Below are 24,968 nucleotides of genomic sequence, written 5' to 3' on the forward strand. Positions count from 1 at the left end.
AACCAGAAACTTGTACAGTGCATTTCAAAGGGACTTTGCAAAATACTAAGCAACAACTGTGCAGAAACAATAGGTTATAATAATGCCAGAGCTGCTGGTGCATCCTGTGTTCTCAATGCAGTGCTCCGTGAGCCATCAGTTGTTGTATTCACCTTAAAAAATTCAGGGAAATAAAATACAAAAACAATATTAGAAATCTGGCGTCTTTCCATAAAAACCAGGAAAATTCAACTTTGCCAAGCTGAGGAAAAGCAAGCTTTAAAAGAAAACAAAAAGACCCCAAAAGCAAGGATCTTGAATAAAATGTCTAAAAGAGACATGGTCCAAGCATGTGGCACTTTAAAAAGCCTCTCATGAGAGTTTCAAGTCTGTAAGACTCAAAGTTGGCACCCTTTAGAATTATCAAAAATAAGAGTTTCAAACACAACGGTCCCTGGAGAACACCCTGACCACACCATGGAAATGCTGCAACCAGAGCAGGCTGGCTGTCAGCACATACATTTGAACTGCTCCTGCTGTGCTGGGTTCAGGCTGTGAGGTCCCTGGGACAGACTGTGGCTCCCCCAGAATTCACACAACACTGGCAGTGTACAGTCAGTGCTTGACAACACAAACATTTGTCATTTCACCAAGCTCTAAGACATGGAGGTGGGTGCTGATGGGGTTTACATTATGCCATCTACTCACTAATTTTAGCAAAATGGCTTTAGATATCCTATGCAAATCCTACTTCTCACTGGGGCAATGAGTGAAATGGCTGAAGATATTTTAAGCAACATTAAAGCCTATAAATAGTCACATCTCCTTTCCTTCCAGCATCCATTGGAGGATGCTGAGTGCTTCTAAGTACTCCACCTGACCTGACATGTTACATCAGAACTAAAACTTTAAGAATCCCTGAGAATTCTGATTTAATCTAGGAAACCACTCCCAGCACGTAGAGTGTGAGAAAGAATTGCTCCACTTCTAACAGATATGCCAGCATTGCTTCACCGTGGGAAACAGTTTCAGGCATTTTGGTTTTTAATGGCACTCTGGGCATAGATGCATGGAACATGCTCTTTATTTCCCCTCCTCTGTACAGTGCAAATTGACAGTTATATCATAGAAATTAAAAAAAAAAAAAAAAAGTATCAGCATTCACTCATTACAGCTCTTCCAGTTCATCTGCATCATAGTTTTTTCTTTGCAAAGTGAGGAACGATGCCAGTGTCATCCTGAGGCAGAGTGCTGCCTTCTTCCTTCATTTTCAGGCTCTCTTCTGCAAGCTGGGATAGATACTTCTGCAATCACATAAAAAAACCAAAGCATTGTTACCAAAACTGAAAATATTCAACATAGGATTCTTTATGCCTCTTCAGAGCTCTAACTCTTCCAATATCTCAAAAGGAAAGAAAGCACACAAAAGCCCCATTTTGGTGAAAAGTCAAGCTAGAAAACATGGCTGTGTCAGGCAAACTACCTGAACATATGCAGAAGTTCAGAGGTCTACTGTGTGCCACAGGGGGAACTGGTGACAGAACCAGGAGGACTCTACTCCCCATCAGTCTGTGTAACCAGACCTCACCTCTTCTCTACTCCCCTGTGCTACAGGGCAGGAACTAACTCCACTGAGTCAACTGAATTCTGCTAGGAAAGTACTGGTGTGTCAGAACATAAATGTGATTTCAGAGTCTTGATTTAAAGTTTATATATTATATTTTCAGTATGTCCAGTTCAGAGATACACCTTTTGTATGAGAACATTTTGTTTCAAAGGAATAATCACACTCAGTAATAATTAACACAGTTTAGCAGTTTGGCTAGAGTATTTACCTTTATTGTGTTTCTCTAAGATAAAGCCTTTCACTGCTTTGGGTACTCACTGAGATTTAAAAGAACAGACATGGCTAGTGAGGCTTTCAGCCTTTTGGCAGTGCTCTTAGTTGGCAGAGCTGCACACAAAATGGATGATGAATGGGTATGGGTCTCAAAATAGTGCTCAAACTATTTATTCAAGGTCAGCAGACACAGAAATGGATGGAAAGAAGCTTTTTCAGCAGCAGCGAGTGCAGAGACACCTGGGAAATTCCAACATAATAATGTAGAGGTATTCTTAATGATTTACACACATCACATACATCACACTCAAGAATAATTGATCTACACATTATTAGGATCGTAAAACTCCTTTTACTCATTCTGATTTATTTTGAAAAGACCCTTTCACATCACTGCAAAATTTTCTCGACTTGCAGGATTTCCTCAGCGTACAGTTTACTCTTTTGCATCTATGAGGAAGAGATTAAAATGAGAAATGAATGTAAAAATACTAAGGGCTCTGTTAGAATTGCCACATCCTCTCAGATAAATACAAGTTTTGAATATAAGAGGTTCATCTGAAAGGGACTCAGCAATGGTAATGAATGGACATACCCGTGACAAAATGACAACTGCACCCTTGTTACTCTAACTAACTCTAATTGGGCTGTGGAAATTACACAATTCTCAGTCCTGTTCTCTGGGTGCAAAATTCCATGTGGCAAAAAGCCAGAGTAAATGGTACAGTAGAATACAGAGATATAGGGACCATAAAGGTTGGGAGACATGTTCTGTACAGCGTGAACTGTAATAAATCACTAACAATTGTCCCTGGATCAGATAACCCAAGCTTATGGGGCTTTTAATGAGCACCGACCAAAATAAGACTTAAGTTTTATCCACTGCCTTTAGCTGATGTTGCCAGCTATCATGAGTACCACAAACACCAGATCTGAAATTTGCAGATTCAGATTAATATATAGCAAAATAGCAGTCAAGCAAAAATGTGCGTTTTTTTCATTTAAATAAAAGTTTTGACAAATACTGCATAAAGCCAGTAGAAAACAGGATGAAATACTGCACTGAGTTGCCAAGGCAGCTTCCACCAGATGAATGGTGACAGCTTTCTGTAGCTGGAGGAAGTGAAGCAAGGGATGGCAAAAATATAGATTTTTTGGATGTGGGAATTGCAGTGTATCTGTAAATACAAATATCATGTGGGAAAATAATTTATTATGATGAAGAGAATTAAAAATTACAAAAGGTCTGCAAGGCTGACAAAGAAACAGCTGATTTTTTTTATCAGTGATTGATGTTATTCGAGGGGCATCACAGATAAAGTTGACTATTTTAATTCAAGACAAAACTATCATCATATAAACAAGGCTTTTGGAAGAAAATTGGCAAACAAGCTGTTCATTTTTGCATTCAAATCCAAACAATGAACATATACTTTGGATGTGGCTCAAGGAGATCACATCAGAGACAACAAGTAGCAAATCAGCTACAAAAGACTCAAAACCATGACACAATTTGGGACACTGTTGCTGTCACTGGATGATGGCATTTGGCATTCGGGAAGGAGAACAGGAACGCTGCAGCAGCACTCCCATAGCTCCACTGCAGTCAGAGTCCCTAGTTGTTACATTGGTGGATACACTCATTAACTTGCATCATCACAGCAGAAGACACATATTCCTTGCAGAATGCATAAATGATCATTATGGCAACTAAAAGGGTTCTCGCAACACAGAACACTGATTTACAATTTGCTAAGTTTCCACTTGAGCAGGCAGAAGTTGGACAAGACATTTATTTCCTGTATGTAGTAAGATAAGAGGTATGGCTCAACAGAACATCTTGTTTTTATTACTGCATTTGGCAGATTTAATTTTAACAGCTTTTATAGTCTTTGTTCTTTTATCTCAAGTCAGTGTTAGATATCTACCACAGTACTCATGGGAAATGTCTTAATATGGAGAAAAATAGGTTATTTTCACACTAAGTCAGTTTTAGTTAGGCCTGTTTCTTATGGCTTTAACAAAGTAAGTTAGAAAATTAAAAAAGAAAAATCCCTTTTCTTCACATGGAACGAATTTCTAGGGGCAGGGGCAGGAGTTGCAATCTTTCTTTAGTATTAATTTCTTAGGGACAGACTTGCATGGGATACACAGCCTGCACTGAGTGGTGCCACCTCTGGTGAATCCCTCTGGGTTTTTTTGTATGAAGCAAAAAAGGAATGCAAACTGGGCACCTGTTTTTCAAGCTTGCACTTGGAGGGTCCATTATGAGCAAGCATCAGAGCTCTGTAGGAAGCCTTTGGAAGCCAGAGGCCTTTGTATAATCACAGCTATGGAATTTCAGGAAAGCCAAGAAGAAAATTCTCCCAGAGAAATTACTTGACTGTGTCACTAGAAAAGTCAATGCCTACTAGCCAGCTAAGGAAAGAAAGCTGTTACTTGAACAGAAGCAGAGTTTTCACATTTACTGTGAGCAGAGGGAAGGAACAGAGAAAAGAGGAGCAGCTCTGCTTTGCTTTGCCATGACTTTTGCTCAGAGTATGAGAATGCCAGCACAAGTGTGTGTGTGTGTAGCGTACATACCCTGCTCATGAGCAGGGACTGGGGGTGGGAGCCAAGGCCATCTCCTCTGAGGAGCCCTGAGCATGGGACAGGTAATGCTCAGGCTGTTGTGGCTGGTTCTATTGATGGTGCATCTCAAAAGTGACAAAGGCAGGTCTTTGAACTGCAGGCACACATGGTCTCTCTGTGCTGCTATCAGCTGCTGACATGTTTTTGTTCCGTTCTTACGGAGCAACAAGCACTGACATGCTCCTGCATATCCTGATGGAAATTATTCAGCAGTGGTGCTCTGCACTCAGGGAGGGGATTTCAGTGGGTCACAAGAAATGCCTGGCAGAGCCCACATGTCACAGAGAGCTGTGAGCTGAAACACGCTGAGAAACCCACACCAGCACAGAAATGGGTCTGGCTACCTTATCAGACAAGTGCCATGTTTAATGCTCCTGACATTAGGATGTACTGAACACTGCTACTGCTGGGGTCACTCCCAGTGACAGAAACAGCCAGGACCCTCTGAAATAGGGAATTAAAGATCTGAGCTGCATGCTGTGCTAGTGACAAGGACCAAATGTAGATGAGAAGATCAAATTATCACCTGGCCTCATTTTACCTACAATCCAGAAATTGATTTCAAGGACCTGAGAGTGAGAAATTAGCATGCTAATGATTGGAACTACTGAAAGTTTGTTTACCTGAATTTAACTTCATCTGAACTCTGTCCACAGACTAAAAACTAATTTTTTATCACATCATCTACCTTACACACAAACCTCTCCATAAGCTTATTGTTAGGTAGCTTCAGGTGTGTTTTTACCTGGAGATTTTTGTAGTGAACAGTACTCCTGCAGTGACTTGTCTTTGCTGTCTCTTCATTTGTATAGAAGAGTCCACAGAGCTTGCAGTAAAACCCAGTTCTAGGCACCACAAATTCCACACCTGTTGAGAAATTCTAAATTACATTAAAGTGTCACTTGAAATCCCATCCCTCCCATAATAAACTTGTTTTCAAAGAAAAAACGTGCTACTTAGTTAAATATTAGGAATAGGAAGACTGAATCCTGGATTCACTTCTCTGATTTCCCTAATTTTGCAATATTTAGGTGCACTTTAAAATCTCATGCACTGAAAACACAGCTTTTCTCTTCTCTCTTAGATATACATGCTTTAAAATCTATCTTCTCATAATATTGACTGGAAACTTCACTCTGTAACCTCAAGGGCTAGAAAAGCAATCATACTTTTTAGCAGTAAATTCATGTTTAAGTTACACAGATTGCTTTTGAGGATGTACTTCTTCCAGGTATTTTGCTCATAATCAGTATTTACACAGCAAAGCCAATACTTTTTCTTATACTTTATTCCAAAGACTTTTAAATTACTGAGTATTTTTTCATATGTATTTCATATATAGTGCAAGGGAACTTATCTCATCAGCTGCCTTTTGCCATTCATTTGGAATGAATTAGCAATGTTCTAGAATCAAAAGGCTGTTTCTTTCAACAGCTACCCGTCTGTCATATACTCTGTTCCTTCTCTCCTCACATCTGTTCTGAAAAGTAAATATAGCAAGTAGCCTTAAAGTGACATCTTGTTGTAAGGCCTGGGTATTGCAGTGGGCGGCCCAACGTACCCAGGGGAATGCTGAGCTCGGTGAAGACGTCCTCTTGTTCCCAGCCTGGTGCAGAGGGCCTTGGTTTAGACTCTACCTCCGGGTATTCCAGAGATCTCATTTCCAAGTACCTAGAATTTGCTTAACAAATGAATAAATGTATTGAATGAAAACAGTTTATTAAAGAGACGTTTGTAAGCCTCTTGGGAATGCTTTCTGGGTGGATCTATAAATGAAGTAAAATCAGGAAAAAATGCTTTTCCATTCCAATCAGAGACCTGTTTAGTGCAATTCCAGCAGCTGTACTATGGTGTGCAGTCACTCTGATTTCTCCCAGTAGACCATTTTTCTATTTCTAATTTAATGTTATGTTTGGAGGGGTTTTTGTATTTTAATCTCTATATAGAGATATAACATTATACACATCTGGCAGAAGCATGGCCTGACTGCATCTTTGTAGCCACATGTTATTGCAGGATCAGTGGTGCAGCTGGGCTGACACAGGGGCTGCTGAGATGGTGGGGGCAGCAGGACCTGATGAATACAATCCTCCAAACCTGCCTTTTGTAGGATCCCTGCAGCATCACTGGCATCTTCTCCCTGGAGCCACACTTCTCCCATCCTCACCTCTCCAAGGAATGGTTTCTGCTTTATGGCTCCCAGCCACTAATAGGTTTTGGTTTCTGAATAGTAGGGATGGGATGGTTGGTCCCTGCTGGCTGACATTAATTGACACAGCAGGAGATTCAAGATGTGGAAACACTGGATTGATTTGCTGAGGTAGATAAAGCCAGTCAAAAGAACAGATGCTGTCCCTTCCCATGATTTCTATCATATGAATTAATTTTACTTAAAAAGAAGAAGAATTTGCTATCACAGAGCTACAGAATTACAGATAAACTGGTCTGATTTCTCTTTTTCAGTCCTTACATCAAAGAACTACCTCACTTGCCCTGACAAAATTTCTATTGCATTGCAAATTTCACCTAAATAAGGGATGTATTTTCTTATAAAACAAACATATTTTGTCCAAACCAAACCCTTCCTGTCTTTCAAGTCTGTAGTTCAAAGATCTGCAGTTTCTGACTATGAGAATGAATTTTTCTTCACTTTTAAATATGTCTATTGCATGATTTAAAAGAAAATAATATAAAATCCTAACTGGTTGGCTTTCAATTTGACTTTAAACCTACCCGAGGATTCCAATACTGCAGCAGAGAACCTGGAAAACCCCCAGTAAGCTGCTAAGTTTTTCTTAAGACACCCAGGGCCTTTGCAGCAACTTAAGTCCCACTTAAGTTGGTTTCTGTGCTTCTGAGCTGGCAGCTGCATTTGTAGAGGGCCTAGAGCCTTGGACTGCAGATCCCAGATAACGAGTCCATGTCAGAAACCTGGGAAGCATGAGAGGCCCTGGAGCTTCCAGGCTCCCTGCTGACAAGCTGGAAGCTGAGATGCTGGAAACACTAGTAAATATGCTCTTGAGACACCCAACTCTTTCATCAGCTGGCTGCCCAGGAAGCCCAGGAGAGCCAGTCCCATGGCAATCTTATCTCCAAACATGCAAAGTCTGGCAAGGTGTCTTCAGGCCAATTGGGTAAGTATTAAAAACCAATGAGGTTCAAATCTGTCCTGGAGGAAGAAGTCAGCTCAAAATCAAATGTTCACATGAAATGTTTCCAGTATTGCACTCTCAAAAATCTTCCATCAGCTTCTTTTCAAAAGCCCTTGTCCAACACATGGGCTCTGACAGCAATTAAAAAAGAGCATTTCTGACCAACATACTCAATGTTGGTTTTCACTTCATCTCACTATGCACAGCCCACTTGCTCAAGTATTATGACAAGGAACTGAACTGACTTTCAGACCTCAAGATCCCTTTTGTCCTGACAGCTAAAATATTACATTTATTGACATTATCTCACAGCTCATCCTATCAGTTATATTAAAGGCAGTATGCAGTAGAGAACAGGACATGATAAGACAAGTCCTGGCAAAAAAAAAAAAAAAAAAATTTGCACGAGAAGGGACTCAGAAGTAACAATCTATGCATGATATCCATGTTATTAATGCTTCAGTACAGTGTGTAAGAATACCCACCTTGTCCAGGAGCCAGCCAGACATTACAGATACTTTTCTGTTGACCTTCAGAGACTGTCACTCATTTCATTGACAATTCAAAATAAATTTAGCAAGGCACTGAAAGACTTCAGCTAAACTCATGTGAACCTTGACATGACAATTATAGCAGCTTATGCCTTTCAGAAAGCTTGCAAGCTGCTTATCATATTTCCTTTACACTATTCATCTAAGAGGCTCTAATGATTTAGCTTGGCCAAAGGCACTGGCATTCTTTTACTAAGCTGCTCCAAGGACAAGCCTTGATACTATTAACGACACTTATTCTCGTTAGCAATAAATTTCAGTCCACCCTCAGAGAAAACATGCAAGGCTCTCTGCAGGCTGAAGGGGAAAAAAAGCAGTAGTTACCCTTGGCCTCTGGACACTCTTGGCTTCCATGTCTTGATTCTTCACTAGCGTTTTTAATGAGCGTTTCCGTAACTTCTCTGCTCTCAGCTCCTTGTGATCCCATCTGTTTGTAATCATCTATAAATGTATCAGGGAGCTGAAGAGTCTCTTCTTTCAGATGAACAGAAGGTATATGGTGATCTTCAGGCTCTAAACGAGTGTCAGAGCTCTTATCAATTTTTCCTTCCTTCTGGTGGCAATCAGACTCCTTAGCAGATTGGTCTTCTTTCCATTCCTCTGGCTTCTGTTCAGGGTCCAGATTTAGGCTTGATGCTTCAGTTACAGCATCATCATTACCATCATCCTCATCATCTTCCTGACAGCCACTAGAAGCTGCATTGCCTTTTGATGTTCTGGAGTTTGTTTCTAAAGCTTTATGGGCAAATTTGTCTTCACTTCTTATCAAGTGGCTGTGATCGTTTTTCAGTTCTAACATGGTTGACATACAGGGACACATTTCTGAAGCAGCTTTATTTTTTTGATCAACTGGGACTATTTCTTCAAGCTCAGTTATATCAGGCTCCATAATTAAATCATCTTCTCCTACTTCATCTACTGTCACTAATTCCTCCATGTTAGCAGGATACCAGGTCTCACCTTCTATTTCACTTCCACTCTCCCAGTCTCGGTCCTGTCACAGATGTAAAACATTTGAGAGATTGGTGATTATAGATAATCACTGTTAAAAAGTGGTCCTTGAAACCAGGAAGAACCTTGATATGGCCATGCCTAACTCCTCTTGTATTTTAGTTTCAAAGAGTGATATGCCTTGGTGCTGTGATTTTAAACCTTATGCACAAGGACAAAAAATCTCTATTGAATTATCACATAAACTTCTCTTTGTGAAGATTCTGTAACTGCGTTGGGGATTGCAGTCTCTTCAGTCCCCTGCTTCTTGCTTTTCTGTAAGCAGTAGAGCAAGGCAGAATGTGTTACACTTTGTTATGCAATTGATGCTACTATGTGATCCCCCTTCCTCTGCCTTCTTCTCAGTGCAATGAAAATATACTGAACCCCATTCGAGCCACTGTGGCTTTCACTTTCCTGGACCAGGTCCTTTAAATTCACATGGTGACTGAGAAAACATGGCTTCCTTCTGCAGTCATTTCCTTCCACTAGCAAGATCCCTCTGCCAGGGACTGTGCTGGGAGCCACTGGCCTAAACCTTAGGAAAAAGCAGGTTTACAGTTATACCCCAAGGTACATATTCTGAAATATCTCATATATGCAGTTTGAGACTTACAGGACTTAGGCACTAATACTGGACTTGAGAAGTCTTAGAATTAAAAGGTATATCTTACTTTTAAGACACATTTTGAAATCTTAGATTTCAACTCCCAGACTCCTTGTGTACACATAATCTATTAATAATCTGTATTCTCCTCCTGTTTGGCCATTCCCACACTTCCCCTCCTAGAATCCTAAAACAGCATGAAAACTCTGTGAGCTGGCACTGCTCTTGCCAGGAGATCAGTTTTCTGCAGCAACAGATATCAATATCTTCCATATTTGACCATCAACCCATGACCCTACAGAAATGAAGCTGGAGGAATTCCAGGGACATTGCTGTCCCCGATCGCAACGCAGCAGTAGGGGTGCTGTAAAGGCATTATTTAATTAAAACCAGAAACTATCGGGAGACTGCTATCTGTAGTTCATAAGGCAAATGTTCTAAAAAGTATTCATCACAGTCCCCTCTTTCCCCACTAACTGACCACATCTCCTATTTTTGGGCATGGTTTGCAAAGTTACCCAGTTCACTTGGGCATACATTCCTTACAGCTGCCACTGCCAAGCGCTGTATGTGAAGCAATGTACATGAGCAGAGAGTAACTAAAAAAAGAGTTCTGGAGACTTCAGGAAAAGCTGTCCCTTAAAGCAGAGGTCAAGATAAGGATAATTAATTTAAACAATCTCCTTCTCCAAGCCCTTCATGTGGTTTTTCTTGAGGGGTTAATATTTCATTTGAGAGAACATTCTACCAAACCTGAGATTTCAATCATTTTCTCAAAGAAGCTACACCAACAATGTGTCACCAACCTTCTCTTTCTTTGTGTTTTCCAGAATCTCTCCAGATTCTTTTCCTTGTTTATTATCTGAAGGTGAGCTCTTCACTGGAACTTGCTCCTCATTTTCAAGCTAAAATAAATACATATACACGTATAGCAACATACAGTGGTGCTCTAGTATGTTTCTATTCTGGGTTTAGAGAAGCAAAGTCACTCACAAGGTCACATTCTTTATTTCTAAAGTTTATGCAAGTCAACTAGGCTGTGGGAAAAGACCCAACAATAAATTAGCAGAGCTGTACAAATAAGAATTAAGAATAAGAATTTTAAACAAAATTAGAGGTGTAATTCATATCACAGAATTGGCTAAATGACAGGTGGGGGAGAATGTCAATTCATTAAACTTTCCAGCCTCCACTCTTCTGTTCTCTACCCACATTTGTTATGTTGGCTCAGATGTGGTAAGGAGAGCAGCAGTGTTAAAACTCTGCAGAAGACCTTGACTGTTTTGTTTATTGACAGAGGATCAGTTGAAAATGGAATTGGTTGTACAGTTCATACTTGGGAAGAACAAAGCCACAGTACTACCTTGTATTTAGTAAAAGAAAGACAAAGCAACAGTGAGTTCAAGACATACAAAACTATTTCTTCCTTTTAAAATAAATTACTAGCAATGGTCCTCAGAGAGGTATGTCTTTAGCAAAGCCACTGTAAAACAACTTGGAAAACATGCAGAGGAGTGTGATTTAGGATGCTGTCTGACATTCCTCTCTGACGTCTCCTCCCAAGGAACCATACATCATAGTAAAATACAAGCCAAAGGAGAAAGATGATAAAAGGTGGTACAAACATGCTTATCTATGGCATGAGGCAGTGCTGCTGCTGGTTACAGACTAGTGAGTTTCAAACCTAGGAAATTCCACCAGCTTAGACCCACATAAGAAGGTCAACTGGAAACAACCAACAATAGCCCCTGCAGCACAAAAGCACAAGCAAGAGATGAACCCCTGGTCAGCCAAGCAGCTCTGCAGCCTCCTGTGCCAACAGACCTGGGGGTGGATGGCAGCAGCTATCCCTGGGGGACTCCAGGGGTGGCAAGGTGGCCAAGAGCCAGTAACTAGATCTCCAAGGGGTGGGGATGTGAGTATGGGCTGTACTGAGACTGAGCAAATGAGGTATCTGGATGTGTTCCCCCTCCTACTTCTTCCCAGTGGAGAATCAAACCCACAAACATTGCCACTTTACCACTGGAAGTATTTCTCCAGAGATTGCATAATTTTATAGGTGAGCTGATTCAGTGGTTTCTGTCATGGGAAAAGATTTCTGCCAGAACACTGAAGGGAGTGGTGTGAGTTATCCCTGCCACAGTTGAGGGTAGGGACACATGATTAATAGAAACAATTGTTCTGTTGGGTTATCCAGAAAGAAATGTTTCTCATTAAAAGTTAATTCCCCATTTTAATAGTATAGCAACCACTTCCCTGTATAAATACTGTGCACCTCTGTAAAGTATCACTTAATTTCCAGATAACTCAACCCTCCTCACTGTCAGTGGAAGCAGGTGATGGATGCAGAAAGAGCAGCTATGGAGCATTCTGCACAGAGTTAGCAGGAGGACAATTGCCTCTTCACACACAACCTGCATGCAAATAGCAGACTGTCACTTGGTTTCATTCTCAGCTGTCTGACCCCATCCCCTCATTTGTTACCCAAAAGTTCTATGCTAGAAACAGAATGATAATGTCCATATACCCAACATCACAGTAGTGTAATAGATCTGCATGGTCTGGGCAAAAACGTGGACAAGATGACCTCCCAAGACTTCTTCTATGACTACATTCCCTGATTTTATCATGGAAAAACATTCCTGGCATCACACCCACAACAAATTCTCTAAGATACTTTAGAAAATATATTATTTCACCACTTACACGCCTTCTTACATAAACTTTTAGATCTCTATTTACCTCATTCTCGGGAGGTTTTGTTTCCTTTACATCACTGCCTTCAGCAGTAGCATCTTCTTGGTCTTTTTCAGCTTTCTTCATTTTATTCTTATCACTTTGTTTTTGCCTGGAGCCCTCAGATGCTTTGCTGTGCTTCTGTTCAGCTGCCTCCTCCCTGGCAGTGTCCTCGCTGTAAGAATGCCTGCGTTCCCTTAACTTTGCCTCTTCCTTCCTCTTAGATCTCCCAGGTAAATCCTGCAGCTGCCTTTGAAACTTGTCAGATTTTGACTTAGAGGATTTCCGGTAATAGTCATCTTCCCTGTTCTTGTAGCCAGATAAAGGGTGAAGGGACCCAGGGGAACCAGTCTTTAAGTATTTTTCTCGGTGTCCTCTGCCTCCTTCAAGCCGTTCATCCAAATCAAACTTGTCCAGTTGTCGGGAATAATGTTTCCTCTCGTGTACCCACGTGTCAGTCCTGTCCCTCTTCTCATCCCCATTCTCTCGCCATTCTCTGCTATCTCTTTCCTCTTCCCGTCGAGAATAGGGGGACTGATCCCATGCCTCTCTCCCATTTCCCCAGTCGGTCCTGCTGGTCCCCAGCGGGCTGTGTGGTGAACTGCAGGAAGTGAAGCTGGGCGTGTGGGACCGCGGTGACAGCGAGCGGCTTATGGGGCTGCGGGAGCGGGGCCTCTCAGTGCCATACCTGCTGCGGGGGGAAAAGGCAGCTGTAACTGGCTGACCCACTGCTGTCTACCAATTCCTGTACACTGGAAGCTCATGGGGACTGCCCTGGGGACTGCGAACCCAGGCCTTTCACAGACATGCACTGCACAGCTGCAAACAGTGAACAGGAGAAAAGGCAGTGTCATAGCCACAGAGCTTAACTAAATCCCCACAGAACCGTCAAGAATATATTCATTCATTCTTAAAAGCATCTCATAGGGGTTTAGCATTAAAAGCTTGTAATATGTTAATACCTTTACAATGACCCTAATGTGTATACCCTTAATACTCACTCAGCTAGGGCATCTCTGACACAAAATGACAAAGGCCACCTGTTTAAAAGAGATGTTTTAGGACTGTGATTCCTCTCCAATTTTGCTGAAAGAGAGATCAGAAATGTACCCAAATACATTTTAATCTGAACTGCCTCCTTCCCACTTGGTCTCAAAGCACCCCCAGTCTTTATGCTTTTCAGTCAACAGGAAGGAGAGTGGAACAGTTTCATTTTTATGCTTTTCATATGCCAGACATACTTTCTGAGACATAATCAGTAGGAAATAATTATTTTCATAACATGCACAGTTTCAATTGGATCTCATTATAAAGGCCCTGTACCAACTATTGAACTATATAAAAAGATGTACTATTTTATAAGTGAAATCCAGATTAGGAAAGCAAATTAAATATGAGAGGGAATCACACAGATAATACTCCTTCTACCTGTAGGTTTACAGACTTCCAATTCCAAACTTTGGAGAAACTTTACCTGTCCACTTCACGCAGCAGGTCCCTCTCCCTCTGTGAGTGGATGTCCTGGATTATAGCAGCCACATTCTTACCTGGTTTCTAATAAAAACAAAGACACTGTTTAGCATGCTGCTCTACTCCCCAAGCTGATACAGGTGATTTGTCCTTCAAGAAACAGTACCCATGCTTCATTCAATTATACTATAACTAGAAATATTTTGTTTCAGTGTTGTGGTTACACTCCCTTTTGCAGTTGGCTTCTCAACAGCAGGATCAAAGCAGTAAAATGATACAAACGGAAAATTTGTTCCATTACATTGTAGCACTCTCTCCTCATGTTTGGCTGCTCTAGCAGGCTTTGAAAATTAGCTTGTTTTCAAACCTTGCTACACAACCACTACAGAGCATTTTCTAGGAACTGGATCTAAGAGGAAACAAACCAGACTATTTTTCTGATACAGAATCAAATATGTATAGCAGCCTATCTCTGATCCTCTAGCTATGAACTGCCTTCTCTTGATCTCAGAGTTATTAATTCTGGAGTATAGTTCTAAAGGACTATGTTTATACAAGGAGAGCTTCAGACAAGCTAAGTGCAAGATGTATACTGGGGTGTTGGGTACTCCTAGGTAGGATGACTACACAGGCCGGAGTGCTCGCAATTCCTCAAACTCTTGGAGCACCCACAGATGAGCAACATAATCGTGCAGGAACTCAGCAGTTTGTAGTGGTATATAGCTCATGCATATTTCCCTCTTTGCATTTTTATTTCTTTCTTTTGCAAAGCAAAATAACTCCATGACCTGAAAAACTGCCATTGGAAAAGCAGAAAAATCTTCCTGGAATCTAGGCAAACTATTGCATTCTCCTGGGTAACTCCTGCCTCTATGTCAAGATGCACAATCTCCACCACCTAACATCTGAACCCCTCCCTGTACCACATTAGGAATGTCTGCCCTGATTTATGAACTTTTGCCAACTCATTTTAAGTCTCCTTAAACTAGTATACACATACAGGAGAGAAAGAGGCTTTTCCAAAGGTCAAGCCAAACCATCCAAGTTCCTTTATCTTTTTTCCCCAAGACTCATAAAAGGACTCTTAACATTAAATTGGAACGTTACAGAGCCATTCTATAAAATAACTTTGTGCTGTGTTAGGTAATACAATATGGAGCTTTTAAGCTCTGCATTGCCACTTCTGGTCCAAGTCACCATGAAATAAAATTACTCTCTTGTCATGACATGGTAGCATATAAGCCTCTATAAATACTTTCACAAGAGCAGTGATCTCTGGACATCACTCAAGTGTCCAGAACAGAAGTGTCACACACTCTACAGAAAGTCTAAAGACTATTGCTCTGGTTTGACTCTATGTTAAAAGAAAAAAGAAAAAAAAAAAAAAAAAAAAAAAAAAAAAAAAAAAAAAAAAGAAGAAGAAAAAAACAACTTGCTTTATAACTTAGATCATTCACAAAAAATACAAAGAAATCAGTATGCTGTTTAGTTCTGTTACCACTGCTTGGTGTCAAGACTGTGCTCTGGCTCAACCATGGAAGCAGTGAAAAAAGCATTGTTCTGGGCTTAATGCCTGACTTAAAGGATAGAACCATTTTATTTTTGCTGACATGTTGTATCTTACACATGGCTGTGTTTTAGGCCTTTGTTAGACCAAGCAATGTAGGAAGCCTGCTCACAAGGAAGCTCAGAAGGGATTTTTGACATAATGGTATGAAAGGATCAGAGAAAATGGGGTCTCTTCCAAGAGTTACAATTTAAAATAAGAGCAAGTGTAAAAGATCGATAATATAAATTCCTTAATTTTTCTTTATTTCTTTTTCCTTCATATTAAAGCATTGATTACAAATCAGTAATCAGCAAGAATCTTTTAAAATGTATTCTCCAGATGTGCCGTGGAAACTCATATAATCTGATCAAGAATGACCATCTTACCTTCAGCTGCAATTCCTTGTATCTTTTAGACATCCTAATAAGTAACTTGTCATCATTTATCATAGCAGGTTTTTCTTTGTAGTACTGTACCATGGCTTGGGCTGCTTCACTGTAAGCCATTTCCAGAAAGGCCTAGCACAAATGGAGAGAACTTTACAATCTATTACATAGTTAAGAATACAAAGTAAAAGAGAGAAAAGGCAGCACAATAAATTTTCTGTGGATGCTTCTCATGCAAAATGTCTTGATAGTACAAAATTGGGTAACTTTCCAGGCCTGAAGCTGAAATGATAATACTCAGTCCATTTCTCATTCTTTCTTGAACTGCAAATAATGGTTTCAAACCAGCTATTAAAGTGAATATGTCACCTTAGAAGATGGTTCAGTTAAAAACTAAATGACTGGTATCAAATCTTCCTTGACTGTCAGTGCTCAAGGCCAGGCTGGATGGGGCTCTGAGCAACCTGTTCTAGTGGAAAGTGTCCCTCCCCATGGCAGGGGTCCCTTCCAACCCAAACCATTCTATGGTTCTGTGATTTTTACACATTACAATCTCAAACATTTTCCACTAGCATGGATTCTACATCCATCCATTTTGCCTGCTGCAGAAATGTGAGAGAAGATATTCTATTCTTACCAGCTTACACCACTGGTACACTTAAGATACTTAGGGTATACTTAAAACTACTATAAACAACAAGAGAAGTCTGAAAGTAACCCTAACAAATAGCTGAGAGAAGGCAGGAAGTAATTCACTTTTAAAAAAAATAGTAAAAGTACAGTTTCACAACACTTTTTCACTGAGATTGCCAGGATTTTTAAACAAGAACTTGTTTAGATGTGGTCATGTTTACATCATCATCTAATTCAGTGCCCACCAACTTTTTTTTTCACTTTGAGAGCAGGTTTCATATATTTAAGTTTCTATTACTAGATAAGAGGTTTCCCCCCAAAGACTCTGTCTTCGTATCTTTATGTCTTTATGCCAACAGATGTCAACACTGGTAACCCCAAATGTACAGTACCTGATTAGTAGATTTCATGAGGATATAGTTGGTGACCTTTCCAAAGGGAAGGCCCAGGTTAATGACATCATTCTCTGTGCAGCTTCCCTCAGGCAGGTTGCAAATGTGAACAACTCGACCCAGTGTAGATTTCCTCTGGGGAAACTGGGGGGAAAAGCCCAATGCAAGCCAATGGTTTAATATTAGATATTCTCTCCGCTAGATAACATCTTACATTTCTGCAAAAAATTAAATGCTCTGCTCACCTGCTATAAAGAAAAAAAATTCTTTAAAACTTGCATTTTGACATTCTGGTTTAGAAGTACAAATGGGAAGGGAAATGTTTAGCTGCAGTGCGTGCTGCCATGGAATCTCCATCACTGGACTTTGCAAAGTCCAGAGAGGATTTCTAGAAGGGAGACTGTCCTTCAAACAGGATCAACAATACTCCTGCAAAAACTAACGACTCACTGCAGTCCTTGCTGAATTTATGGATATTGGAAATCAATTTATGTGACTACATGGGTGTTCAGGATAGCAGGGAATAAATTTAAATCCTTATTCATGGAACAGACTGGGTCTGGGGTAAAAGTGATCTCACTTGACTTGTGAGAGGACACACAGCTGTATCTCGAGTTAGAAAACCTGCTACTTTTCCCTCTCACTGCAACAACACACAGGAGGAAGGACTTCCCCCTAGGGGCACAGTGAGCACTGGACATGCAGAGGGGCAGAGCTCCCAAAGTGGGCTGGCACAGGCACAGAGTACTGGAGTGGTGATCACTTCCCAAGGGTGGAAGTCTATTTCGGAGTGCTGGGGCAGTTCCGAAAGAGCTGCCCATCTCCCTGGCATGGAAAGCAGGCTCTACACTCCCTGTGCAAAAGGCATCAGGGTACAGCCAGAGAGAATGTTAATTTACCATAGCTAATGACAAGCAAAACGTCACTCACACAGGATTAAATCTTTCCAGACTACCTCCATGCTTATGACCTCTGCATTAGGATTTTACTTGAAGAAGTAACTCTACCTTCAGTTAAAATTGTGCCATTCAAGGGAAGAGGCAAATCATGTAATCTTGTGGGATCAAGTTCACCAGAGCCATCACAAATGTTTGGCTTGTCAGCAAGTTCACAAGTTACAGAGCTAATGTTATCTTATTTACACCTCCATCCTATTGCCTTCCCTCCAGACTTCACCACTTAACCATTTGTGTATTTTTGCTGCATTAGAACCCTGCATTACACAGTGATCTGCTACTGAGCTTGGATCACACAGAGCCCGCTCAGGTGCATAAGGTAAGTCAAAGAAGTGCAAAAGTCCTGAAGTAAGGTTTTTATTCTGGCAGAAAAATAACAAAGACCTGATCCTGAAAAAAATATGAAGCAGTTCAACTCCAGTTGAACAGAAAAAGTAGTGATGTCTGCACACATCTGGCAAGGCAGCATGTAGCACAGAACAGAAGAACACCACTACAGCTAGAAGAAAAGGAAAAGGAAACATCAAATGCATTCCCAGTGTAAGAACACCCCAGGTCACCACTCACCTTCTGTTTGTTTTGTTAGATCTGTTAAAAGATGGTATGTAAGAGTCTATTGGACTAGAAAGGCTCAGCTCTTCACTGCCTTGGCTCCAGAGTCCATGTTCCCACACACAGCCCTCAGAACATTAAATCAAACAACTGTAAGACGTTGTCACTTCCTCACAATTGGCAATGGCTTAAATTAAAATGCTATGCCATAAACCTGCTGTAGTTCTTGATTAAGAAGTGGTCACATACTCATGCCAGAAGTCAACAGGCTGTACCAAGCAATAATCTTGTCAGCTGATTGCAGTTAAACTGGATCCATTCATTAAACAGAGCTGTAAATCATAGCCAGAAAAGGAATATACACCTTCCAAATCTACAATCAGGAAGTTAGAGGAGCTGTTGCATGCCAGGTGTTGAATGTAATTTTCAGTAAGATTCAAAGTTAACTTTCTTGGCAACCAACATCTACCAGGGGTTACTAATGCAGCTGCATGGCTATTAAAAAAAAAACAAGTCTAAAAAAAATTATGTACAACAGCAAAATGCACCTCATGTTATTTACAATATTATTTCACCCATCCAATTTGGTGATTTTTTAATTACAGCTGTTTTGTTACATTTGTTGTTGTTGTTTCTTACTTTTCAAATTCTTTATCCCTTTCTCGAGCTTCACATGAATTTTTTTCTAAAGATAGTAAGAAACTGCCAATCTTATCCCTCCAGTGCTAATGGCTCACCACATCCAAGTGAAGACTGGTAGCACTTGCCTTTTACAGAGGGATAGAGTTATTTGCAGATGGACAGCACAGAGCAAGCTCTTCCAGAAATCTGAACACTTTGTTTATGATTACATACAGGGTCAAGTGTAATCTCCTACTGCTCAGTTAAATGGCAGCAGCTTAGCTGAAAGTGAATACCACCATGCAAAGGTGTAATAAATTATAAGCCACCTGGGTTGTAGAGTGAATGACAGCTGGCAAACTCAGTCTTAACACCTCTAATATAGCTCCCTGTTCATGCAATAGGCTTCTGAAGAAAAAAGGGATTTACAGCATCCAGGAAAATCAAAGTTATTGTTTCTTTTATGTCTCAAAATACTACAGGTCATTCAGAAGAGGACTCCTTCAGGCAGCTTAAATGATAAATAGTGACAGATTCTAAAGAGAAATGACACTGGTATTAGCAGTGATTTCATTTGTTGCAAAGTTGACAGACATGATGAAAAGGAACATTCCTCTGCACCCACTACTAGTCCACCTCTGACCTTGGAGGCAGCTGTCATGAGCAGCTCTGCTCTTTGCTGGCCTGCACTCACAGTGCCTGTGACAGGCAGAAGCTGAAACCCCTTTAAATAACCTCTTGCACAGTAAAACTGCACGGTAGAAAATCAGTTGGATTAAGGAAATCTGGGTGAACTTTCTGCAAGCAGTGCCTGATGTGAACTGGAGTGCACAGGGACACAACTCAGCCTGGCTTTTCAGAGTGTCTGAGACCACATCAGGAGAGATATATACATAAAAGTTAACAAGGTGAAAAGCTGAATCCCTGGATTACTGCTGCTATTCCATGAACGCCCTAACATAAGTCTTTGGTGCACCCAGCTCTTGTTGTAGCTTTCTGATATGTGATGAGTTTCATTTTAGTCTTAACAACTTTATATTTTCATTATGAATATGGTTTGCTTTTATTTGCCTTTTTTCCCTTTTAAAATGTTTCTGCTTTGTCAGTGTAAGAACTCCTTTTAATGTTGGCTCTTTTTTCTGGCATTTTTTGATTATAGAGCTAGGAATTCAAGTGTGCATTAGAGCAATATAAAACTGGGGACCTGTGTTGAATGCAGGGCAGGGACTAATAAACCTAAACCATGGAAGGCACCACATCAAAACAAACTTGCAGAAAGGCTACCAGTGACAGCAGAGGATATAAATACTACACTAAAATAAACTAAGGAAAAGTTAGTCCAGTATAATGATCTGATCTGGGACCTCCAGGAGAATAACAGTGAAGCTGCAGTCACTGTCTTTTGCCACTATTGCTCTGGGAGAAGGATGTCTGTGTGAGAGAGGCAGAGAGCAATAATCAGAGAGATAGAAGGTTGCTTGATGGGCTCAATATTGAAGGTAACTCAAAACTAATCCAAATCTTCATTCCAAGGTGAAGCTGACCTTCCTGGGTCAAAAAGACTCAGACAACGGGGGAAAAAAGTGAATGGAAAACACACACAAACCTATTTAGCCACCACCTCAAATAACTCTGACAAGCAGACAACTGTTAGCACTGGAAAAAACAAAGCAAAACAAAAACTACAACCAAGTTCATATTTGGTCAAAATCAAAAGCATAAAAGAACTGCAGGGAAGTTGAAATAATAGAGTGAATATTCAGACTACTGTCTAAAAGAAAGCCTTCAGGGTTTTAATTCCAGTAAGCAGAAGTGGCTTCTACAAGAATCTCAACACAGACATCAGTTTGCTTAGGTACTCACTCTTACCCCTGATGGAGGAGAAGAAAATGGACCTGGCTGGCCAAAGGGTCTTGCTGGTGTAGCAATAAAAGATGTGCCAACATTTGGTGAATAATCTAAATAAAGGATTACACACATTTCATTAGAATCTTGGCTCATATTAATTGCATTAACGTGCTCAGTAAGCAATGCCCCATTTACATAGTAAATAATTTCATAGTCTCTACACCATTATACCCTGTTTTGTTGTACTATGAAAACAAGTTATTGTTTGAAAGAAAACTAAATTCATATTTCAAAGGGCACGGTATTGGCTTTCATTTTATTTTGTGCACAACTTCTCAAAATTTTTCCTGGGAAACTTTTATCACATTTCATTTAAAAAATGCGGTTCTCCTCAGAGACTTATTTCCCTTTCAATTAAAAAAAAAAGTATTTTTAACTATTGCACATACAACCATTCACCTTCAATACTAGATGGATTGAAAACTGCTGCATTATTTGGCGATAAATGCAATGTTCCATCTGCTGAGCTTAACATACACCGGATACCAGTGCTGGAAAAGAAAGAAAAGAACTTTAGGGACATGCATGATGTGCCAAAAATATTAAAGCTTCATTGTTAGGCAGTAAATTTCCAGTGGAAAACCACTGAAGTAAGGGATACTCTGTAAACAATTCAGTTTGAAGAATTAATTCAATTTAAAATAATACTTACTTATCTGAAAAAGCCATACATTTTTGGATGTGAAGACTTCCCTTAATGTGCTGATCCCAGTCCTATGTTGAAACAGAGACAATGAACACAGGAAAAATCCTGAGAGAAATTTACAAAAGTTTATTCTTCCATTCAGTTTACCTTATTCTAAAAACAATACTGAGATGCTGAAGATCAAACCATGTAATGTCAGAGCCAAGCACACTTTTGATCAATGCCTTTACTGATTCGTTATTTGAATGTTAAATTATCAGTTACTTTACAAAGGGAAACCTTCTCTATATTAGCTTTTAAATTCAGTGCATTTCTAGTAATGAAGTTATTTCACTATTGCTGAAGACCTCATCCTGCAAGGTGCTAAGCACCCTCAATTCCTGTAATGTCCATAAAGAATGTGTTCAGTATTCTAGGCAGCCAGGACAGTGCTTATTATTTCACTAGATCAGCAACATTTGTCAAAGTACATTTAGCTATTTACATTTCTATGATTCAGTTGAGGCAGTGCATTAAACACCAACTAACAGATCCCCTGAAACTCACTGTGATGGCATTCCCCCTGCACTTTTTAAGTGCTTAATAAAAAAAAGAAATGCCCAGCATGCCCTAGAAAGGGTCTGCTTCAGCCCAGTCCCACAAGCTGCAGTAACCAAAGCAAAACCTTTTGCAAGCAGTTGCTAAAGGAGTAAAAGGTAAACATGAAAGCAAATATATTCAAATACCCCAAATCCCCAGGGTGTGTACCCAGGGATCAGGTACTATTTAATTTGCTGGCCATTTTCCTTCCTACATACATGCTGTTATAATTTTATTGTCAGGCCACCATCAGCATGAGAACACATGCCTTTGTGGTTAGGTGTTGGTCCTGTGATGTGACAGAAAAGGTCATAAGGACTTGTTGAACAGGGCTCACCAGGAGGCCAGAACAACCATGGATGGCTGTGGGGCTCAGAGGGCCACTTAAGTGGCCTTCTCCAGACCTGACCTAAATAACGTGACCTACAACACATGTCCTGGGAAACTGGGAAGCTGTTTCTTGAGGGTGAGGTTGAATTTGGAGCTCCCTTGGCAGTATGAACAGAGAAGTGTGAGAGAGGACAGTCTGTACCACATGTACTGAGCAGCTTCTTGTTTCAGGTCAAAGTCCCTGGGAACCTTGAGCCCTAAATTTCCTGTGAGACACAAGGAAGAAAAAATCCCTACAGAGGAATAGTTAAAATAAGTTTATCAAAAAAATGTGCTGGTTTGTTTAAGCAAGCTGCTTCCATGAGGCTGTTAGGGGGAAGCCTTTGGGATCAGAAAAGGAGAAGCAGATGAAACTACAGATGTGGGGTTGCAACACTGGCTTGAGTATCGGGGGATCAGCTTCAAGCTCCTCCCCAGTTCGCTCCGGGCCCATGAGGTGAGCCAGGACCTCAGCTCAGACCTCACGTTTCTCACATCAGTGCTGTAATCTCACTGTCTTTCACAGCAGCATGTGGAACAAAACCGGATCTCGAAGCCCCAGTAACTGCCATGAAACAGATGTACCATGCCCTCAGCAAAACTATGGCCCTTTGTTACTGCGTCTCTCAGGGCACCTCCGTGGTGATGGACATTGGCAGTGAGGGGTGGCAGGAGCTGGTGGCCAGATCAGTCACCTGACAGCCAGTTCAAGGGTCTGAAGCGTGCCCAGGGACACCCTCAAACCACTCACCTTCAGATCGAAGATCTTCTTGTCGCACAGGGCGCAGATGTGGGGGAAGTGGAGAGGGGCCACGCCACGGAGGTCGCCAAGCTGGTGCGGTGGCAGGGAGCGGGTGGGCAGTTCGGGCGTGCCGCCACCGCGCTCCTCCTTCTGCCTCATGCGAGGGCTGCCGAAGCTCTGTGCGCTGTGGTTGAGGCGGCCAAAGGCGGGGGGGGGCGGCCGTGCTGAACTTTGTGTCAGGTGTCGGCTCTTCGGGGTTGTACAGCTCGTTTCTTATTTCATACTGCTGCTGACTCGCTGACGGCCACAGGCTGTCGCCGGGCATGAGGTCAGGCTTGTTTTGGCTGGGGAAATTAGGGATATTTTCCCACTGGTTGCTTGTACTGCTGCCATGCAAGAGAGGGCCGGGATCTCCTTTCGGATGGGAGCCCGTGTGTGGGTCGCTGGGGAAGGCCCGTGCTGCACCATGCTGTGCTGCTGCCCCGTAGGACTCTTTGGGAAATGTCGCTGCCGCCTCGTGCTGCAGCTGGCCGGGAGCCCCGAAGTGACTCTCGTAGTGTGGCCCTGCTGCTGGGGTGGCAGTATGGGTGCCACCAGCAAGGAAGCCATGCTGGTTGGACTGTTCCCCCTCCGAGGCGAATGCCTGAGATGTGGCACTGATGGCATTTTGCTTGTTGTACTCATAAAAGCTCCCTGCAGCAGTAGATGTGGAAGCACCTGCCTTGTTGAGACCCACCACCACGGGCTGCTGGCCAGAGGTCGGAGCCATGACACTTCCAAAGGGATTCATGACAATTGCATTGGGCGCCTGGGCCTGGATGGCTCCCAGACCTCCCCCTTGAGCAGCTAAGGCCGGGCTCTGGGCAGGAAAGGCAATGCCACCAGAGGGGAACCTCGTGCCGGCGATGCCAGGCCCCTGGGGCGGGCCTGCGGTGTGGCCCTGTGGGGCACTCATCACCGTGGGGTGCCTCAGCTGGTTGAAGAGTGGCTGTGACATGGCCACTTTGGAGAGCACCTGGTTGAGGACAGTGGCGGCGGCCGGGTTGTTGGTGACGGCAGTCTGAGCCAACTTCAGCCTGTGGAGCGTGAGCTGTGCCTGGAGCTGCGCCAGCTGCAGGCTCGCCGGCGAGGGGAGCAGGGGGCTCGGGGCGCCAACAGAGAATGGACTCTTCTCCAGGAGCTTGGCAGCACTGCAAACAATCAGCATCTGGGTTAGCCAAATTCACCCCATGCCTACCTACGCTCACCTCCTGTTAAAGCCCAGCATGGGATACACAGCCACTTCCAGGGATTTAGTGTATCCAAACTCGGAAAGCAAAGGCCATACAGGCCCTCCCACACCATCCCCGAATCAGCAATTTCCCCTCTCTTCTGCTCTTCATGCAACCTCCAGCTTCCCTGCTGAGACATCACTGATCCTGACTGATTTTGTGATACCATCATTATTCCCTTCTCCTACAAAGCAGGCAGATGTGAAGAAGAGGACATCAAATGGGATTTTAAAGCCAGCCTCATAGGTATTTCCCACCTAGCACATCTGGCTGAATAAAGCAAGAGAAAATATTCCACATGCATTTATTTTAATTGTTTACAGTCCTCATGTTATTAATCTGCAAAGCAGCTTGTGCTGTAACAAAGCCTATAATTTTGCAAATGCAAATATAGAGGAGGAAAGAAAC

The 24,968-nt window shown here is 41.7% G+C and overlaps 1 protein-coding gene across 1 annotated transcript; it reads right to left on the minus strand.

Moving 5' to 3' along the window:
- Positions 1 to 1,077: 1,077 nt before the first annotated feature.
- On the minus strand, positions 1,078 to 24,747 carry RBM20 (RNA binding motif protein 20). Its single transcript, XM_053983592.1, is given in 14 exon segments — positions 1,078 to 1,283; positions 5,196 to 5,317; positions 6,012 to 6,131; positions 8,478 to 9,147; positions 10,557 to 10,655; positions 12,493 to 13,177; positions 13,961 to 14,040; positions 15,892 to 16,023; positions 16,917 to 17,060; positions 20,915 to 21,003; positions 21,353 to 21,444; positions 21,606 to 21,667; positions 23,299 to 23,502; positions 23,504 to 24,747. Coding segments are annotated over 14 exon segments (3,603 nt in total). The 5' UTR covers positions 24,497 to 24,747; the 3' UTR covers positions 1,078 to 1,172.
- Positions 24,748 to 24,968: the final 221 nt, after the last annotated feature.

This window comes from Vidua macroura, chromosome 8 (assembly GCF_024509145.1).
Source record: "Vidua macroura isolate BioBank_ID:100142 chromosome 8, ASM2450914v1, whole genome shotgun sequence".
NCBI lineage: Eukaryota > Metazoa > Chordata > Aves > Passeriformes > Viduidae > Vidua > Vidua macroura.